General features: G+C 31.8%; 1 protein-coding gene across 4 annotated transcripts in view; it reads right to left on the reverse strand.

Moving 5' to 3' along the window:
* The window catches only part of LOC106879726 (tumor protein 63), a 274,347-nt gene that overhangs the window by 63,326 nt on the left and 204,732 nt on the right, over positions 1-6,289 (reverse strand). For all 4 annotated transcript variants that reach the window (XM_052972114.1, XM_052972116.1, XM_052972115.1 and 1 more), the window contains 3 exons: positions 5,724-5,843; positions 1,217-1,358; positions 125-157 (listed from right to left, as the gene is read on the reverse strand). In XM_052972114.1, coding sequence (XP_052828074.1) covers positions 125-157; positions 1,217-1,358; positions 5,724-5,843 — 295 coding nt within the window. The remainder of the gene's footprint in view (positions 1-124; positions 158-1,216; positions 1,359-5,723; positions 5,844-6,289) is intronic.

A 6,289-nucleotide genomic window follows, 5' to 3' on the forward strand; every position in this document is an offset into this window, starting at 1 on the left:
TATATATATATATATATATATATATATATATATATATTTATACATACACACAGACACACACACACATTTCACTAACCCACATAAAAATACATCTAAAAGTTTGTCATTATCCAAATGAACTTACCAACTGAGCTAAGCTTGATGATCCTGTGACAAGCTAGAAGAATGATAAAAGAAAGTTCAACTTAGAATTACATAAATTAAACAACTAAAACAACAGCTAATTGACCTTTCAGAAGACTGATTCAGTATAATTATACTAATTAATTCACAACATACCATTGATAAGCCTTTCCTTCAAGTCAATTAGAACTCATATACATATATAAAGCTACAAACGTCTTATAAACAATATCAAGGAAAATAAAATTGTTTTATATTTTTGTTAATATATGAAAAACACTAACATTCTAGGTTGGTGAAATATATACCAAACCGACATTTATATTTGACTAAATGGTGGGTAACAAACAAAAACAGGTAATAAAATAATTGTTCAAACAAATTACATCATCTTCAGAGAGTAAAAAAATATTTTAAAACATTCTTTACAATATTTGGCCAGGTGGTTGTTTGTCTATTGTATTTAACTCTTCACCTACTACCCCTTTATTACTCTCCCAATTATCAATTGCCTTCTTTCCTATTCACTGTACCATGACCCCAATATAACAAAGAATGGCACCAAACATGTCTATATTAATTCCCACGCAACCATCACCTTTCATCACTCTACCACTGACCATGTCACAAGATGGCTTACTATCATCTCTCTCTCTCTCCTTTAATGATACCTACCACACTCTTCTACTATTACTCATTTTACTGCGAACATTAAATGATTATGATGATGATTTACGTTACTAATTCATGTTTATTTTACAGATGTACAAGAGTAGAAAATGGGTAGAGAAGACAGTCAATTATGTCATCCCCAATACTCAATTGGTTCTTACTTTATCAAACCCAGAAGGATGAAAGGTGAAGTCAACCACAGCAGGAATTTGAACTAAGAATGTAAAGGGCATAACTAACCACCACAAAGCTTTGTGTCTGATATGCTAATGATTTTGTTAATCCAATGCTTCAAGGTATCAAGATCTTATAATCACATTTCTTCTACTTTCCAGATGAAAGGATTGTAGCTATATAAGGAATCTGTATTAGAAATGACATCCAGCTGTTCCATTTTAGAATAAAAAAAAGAAATTCTTACCAAATCTGTTAAGCTATCATTCCTCACAGGATATTCATCATTTGAGCCAATCCTGAATGATTGAATTTCAAGAGAAGTTTGTTCAGGCTCATTTTCCCTAAATTCGTATGCAATTCCTCTTTCATGAATTTGTGCATATTCACTAAAAATGAAAAAAAAATATGGCATTAATAATTTTTTTTTTTAATCCATTTCAAGTGAACCCAGTCTTTTTTATAGGGGTCAAAGTCAACTTGTAAAAATGTAAAAAAAAATCTTACCTAAATATTATCTTTGCATTTCCCATTCAATTAGCAAACTTTACATTGACAATTTTTTAGGAAAGGTAATTTTGAACAAGAGACTGCCTTGTGCCAGAACACTTTTCTCAATTTATTGGAAAACAAAAGCTAACCAATTCATATAATGCTGGGAGAGGGCTCTCATATGACACACAGACAGAGAGATATATCTGGAACAGTGATGGACCTAATTTAAGATGGCTACTGAATACAAATTTTTACGTACATCACATCTATAGAATGTGATGTACGTGATCACATCATAAGTGAAGGTACAGGAACCAAAGGTTGAGGTAAGGATCTGGATCTCTGGAACCATTTTCTTTCAACTTGCCAGTGCTGGTGCCATGTAAAAAGCACCCAGTCCACTCTCTAAAGTGGTTGATGTTAGGAAGGGAATCTACCCATAAAATCCATGCCAAATCAGATCTCACCAATGATGGGGTCATATAAAAAGCACTCAGTCCACTCTGTGAAATGGCTGGTGCTAGAAAGGGCACCCAACTATGAACATCATACCAAAGTAGACAGAGGAGCTTGGCCAAGTCCTCTAGCTCGTCAGCTCGCATGGAAGAGATGATGATAAATGGTCAAAATCCTTATGATTTTTCTTTCCTAATCATCCACATATAAAACTAATAGGAAAAATGTGGATACAAGAGTGATATTCTTATTTGTGTTGGGGTTTTAAAGTCAATTTGAAGCATTAAAAATTTGTCCAACACAATGGTGAACACAGCAGAATTATATGGATGCAAACTCTATTTCACCTTCTCATGAATAAACAGAGCGGAGTGGGGACCAAAATCTTCTCCTGATATATCAGTGTAGGTTGATTGGGAGAATGGAGACTATTGCTAATGCATTCAATTTTTCTGTGGAATGTATTCTGAAAGGCAGAGGAGAGGGTGGTATAAAAAGGTAAAATTTTTGAAGGAAAAAATTCTCTGGAGCTTCACTTGTTATTTCTAGCATGTCAAGCAAGCTGTTGAAACAGCAGATGAAATGAGGCTGCCCTTACTTCATCTGCTGGTTCAAGAGGCATCCATGCACACATGGTAAGTATTGTTATACCAACAACCTGGTATGGGACCAGTTTGAAAAACTGAAATTTTGAGAAGAAATTTTTTTCAGAACTCTGGCATGTCACATGACCATATTGAGACCTTCCTCATTTTATCTGCTGTTAAAAGCAGCAGTTATGCATACAGAAATGAGTGGCTGAGTTTAAAACTAGAATGTTAATATGTCAGTTGAGATGGTTATTCCAAACAGCTGAGAGCTTAAGTGATGGATTTTGAAAAAATTGAAATTCTTTAAATATTTTTTTTTTCCTGAATTATTTACTTTTCCACATGAAATTTTCCAAATTTTTTTAAAGACTAAAGAAAAAAAATTTTGGAGTTGTGTGAAATTTTGAGAGCGTAAAATCATTTATCACCATTATCAAAAACACAATTCCAAAGAAATTTTTAAAAAAGAAAAAAGAGGGAGGAATGTATTCAACAGATCTACACTGAATTTCTTCATCTTTTCAATTGTTTATACTTACTTATTACCAATACAGACCATCACTACTTTATTTGGATCCTACTGTGCATGTATATGTGTATACATTTAAATAGCCTTAACTATGTTGTGTGCCCAGCCTCCAATTTGACCACTTTTTGCTCCATAAGTTTTCTCCTTTCTACAACACAATCTTTGAGGCAGTTTTCATTATTAGATTCCTCACTCAGATATTTCAGTAAAGCTTAACTATAAGGTATCAGTGTTACTCCCTCTCCAATTTGACTACAATTTTGATGTGGCTTACAGAATTAGATTCTTCTCATTGAGATCTTTTACTGAAGTGCAACTAAAACAAAAATAACAGAAATAAGGAAACTATACTACTTCCGAAGTTGCACCAGTGTTACACAATTTTTGAATACACATTTATTGCAACTTTTTTTTCCTCGAACCAATTTTCTATTACAATATTTCAAAATGTAGAGGAGTTCGAGTCTTTTCAGTAAACTGACCTGCATTTAATTTGGTCAAGAACTGAATTAGTTAAATGGCATAGGCCATGAATGCTATTCACCCACTGCCATTGGTGAATGATAAAACCAAGCTATTGACATCTTTGAATCTGTACTAGCAACACCTAACAGGATTTGTATGATGATTTTGACAGCTTGGTGTAGAGTATGAGGACAGAATGGGCAGTCTTTTGGCATTCTGGAATCATAAAAGGGTTAAAAACCTCAGATTTAGAAGTATCTCTACAGAGGTAGTAAAATGTGCTGGAGTTAATCACATAATTACACAGCTGAGATATCTCCACAGACAAGAACAATTTATTACAGATTTTGTAGTATGGGCTATTTTAAATGTATACTGCAAGAATGAATGAAGCAGTAAAATATACAATGGTCCCATTACTTAGAGTAGTAAACATCATCATTTCTACATCTATGTTGACACGAGTTGGATGAAACTGTTCTACAGCAAATCTTTACTTCCTCAAAGTATTTTATTCCCCATCATCACATGTCAAACTGCTGAGTTACCAGGCTTCTATATTTAGGCAAGACATAAAGAATGTCATTACTGCCCATGTCGTGTCAATGCAAGAACATGTAGGGATATGCACACATATGCATATACACACGACTGGTTTTCTTACCAAATTTTATCAACAAGGCATTATTCAACCCAAAGTTATAGCAGAAAACATTTGCCCTAGGTGTCTCAGAGAAGAATCAGATCTAAAAGTATGTAATTGAAAAGCAAACTTCTGAACCACAAAGTTATCCCCTGTGCCATTGAGTATATTTACAAATAAATTGACTTAATTGATATCCAGCAATAGAAACTATATCAAAAATGCTATGTATATGTGAAATGTGATCCTTGACCCATTTAAGAAGGTAGAAATTCCAAGATCGGACTTGGGCCATAACAACCTCTTCAACCAATGGAAAAGTAGATGTAAAATGATGAATGGAAATAAGTAGCTTTGTTAGAGATAAAGCAAAACATCAAATGACATTACAAGCAGGGATGTTGGAATCAGAGTCTTGAAACAATTACTGGGTTGCTTGTTGTCTACATAAAAATGTAGACTCCAACAAAATACAAATAGTAATATAAAGCATTAAATTTCTTATTTCACAAATACTAATTTGATTATTTTCTGTACTGGAAATCATCAAACTAGATTTAAGGGATTCTATGAAAGAGGGTCTGGTAGAAGCAATTCTGTTTCTGAGAATAAGATACTAGTAAATTACAGATTTTTTTTTTCTGTAATAAAATTTTTAGAGATAAGCTTTGTAATCTTTTAAAACATAAATTTTATTTACTTTAATGTAATCTTTTATTCATTTAAGTTATATATTCAAACTAACCACAAAAAGCATGGTTATGTACCAAAGTTTCTTTCTTTTCAAATGTTCATTGTTTTAGTTTTAACTTTGATGCATTTTAGAATCTCACCTGGTAAACAAAGATGCTTTAGAAGTATCTCTACAGAGGTAATGATAGATGCTTCTGATAAGACCCTATAGAGAAGAATTCTACCCTCATGACCATTCCAGGTAAAGCAAGCAGAGAAGATGGTGGATGGAAACAAAGATGTCCTTGATATTTTTTTATGGAATACTTATAGTTTATTCCTTTTATAGTCTTATTTTAAATCTAAGTTTTGTGTTATACTCACTTATTTAACATCAAAAGAAAATAAATTGGTATAGCTCTATCCCATTTTAGCATGCCTCCAGGTTAGAGTGCTAAAAAGTATTTTGATGAGTCGTATTAGTTAGCCAATATAGGTTACATGCATTTAATAACTATAAGAAATATATATGTCTAATAACAAATAGAGGAGCCAGAGATGAAACTGAAGGTTTGTGCATGAAACAAGCTTCACCAAAGGCAGGACATCCCAAACAACACACACCTAAGTCTAATACACTAAACATTAGACCTGAAAATCAAGTGCTAAGAGATTAAATCTAACTTTACTAGCTTCGATTCAGTGGAGAATGGGGACTAATACTTTTAGAGCAGTTAACAAAAATAGAGATCCAAGAATAAATAACACAAATATTCACATGCAAAGATATTACAATCAATCTAATCAGAAATAACAAAAAGATATGAATGCATTAAAATCATTAAATCTACAAATATGCTAATAGACATCAAATATAATTTGAAGAACTTAAATTTTAACTTACTTCTGTGAAATATGTTCCAGATTATTCCAAATAGTATCAAATTCCTGCGAAGCCCTCTGATTAGATGACATTCCTTGAGAGGCCATTTTTGACTCAGATGGTATCACCACCTTACCAAACCTATTATAAAAAAAATACATTTTTAAATTGTTTCCATCAAATTAAATCGAAATAATGAAAAATATTTTAATTTGATTAAATTTTTGTGAAACAAACATCTTTTTTTCTGAAATGTCTTTAAAATATATAAGTTTGAATGCTAATTTTTGATTTTTTTTTTTTTTTACCTACTAACTCCATTACTTTATGAAATACAACTCATTATTTCTAAGCATAAATGCATATGTAAAATAACCAATTTTTTCAATTCTTATTTCACGCTCCTCAGCCATATTTTGTTTTAAAAATGAAAATTTAAAAGTTTTTTGATGAATAAAACTAAATTAAAATTCTATTTTCATGTTGATGCTTTTTCTAAATTTAATGAAAGAATGGAGGTTCAACTTAATTTTGTTTTGACCAACTTGTGCAATATATTTTTCAAAGTAACTTATACAGCAATAACA

The sequence above is a fragment of the Octopus bimaculoides genome, chromosome 12 (assembly GCF_001194135.2).
Source record: "Octopus bimaculoides isolate UCB-OBI-ISO-001 chromosome 12, ASM119413v2, whole genome shotgun sequence".
NCBI classification, from domain to species: Eukaryota; Metazoa; Mollusca; class Cephalopoda; order Octopoda; family Octopodidae; genus Octopus; species Octopus bimaculoides.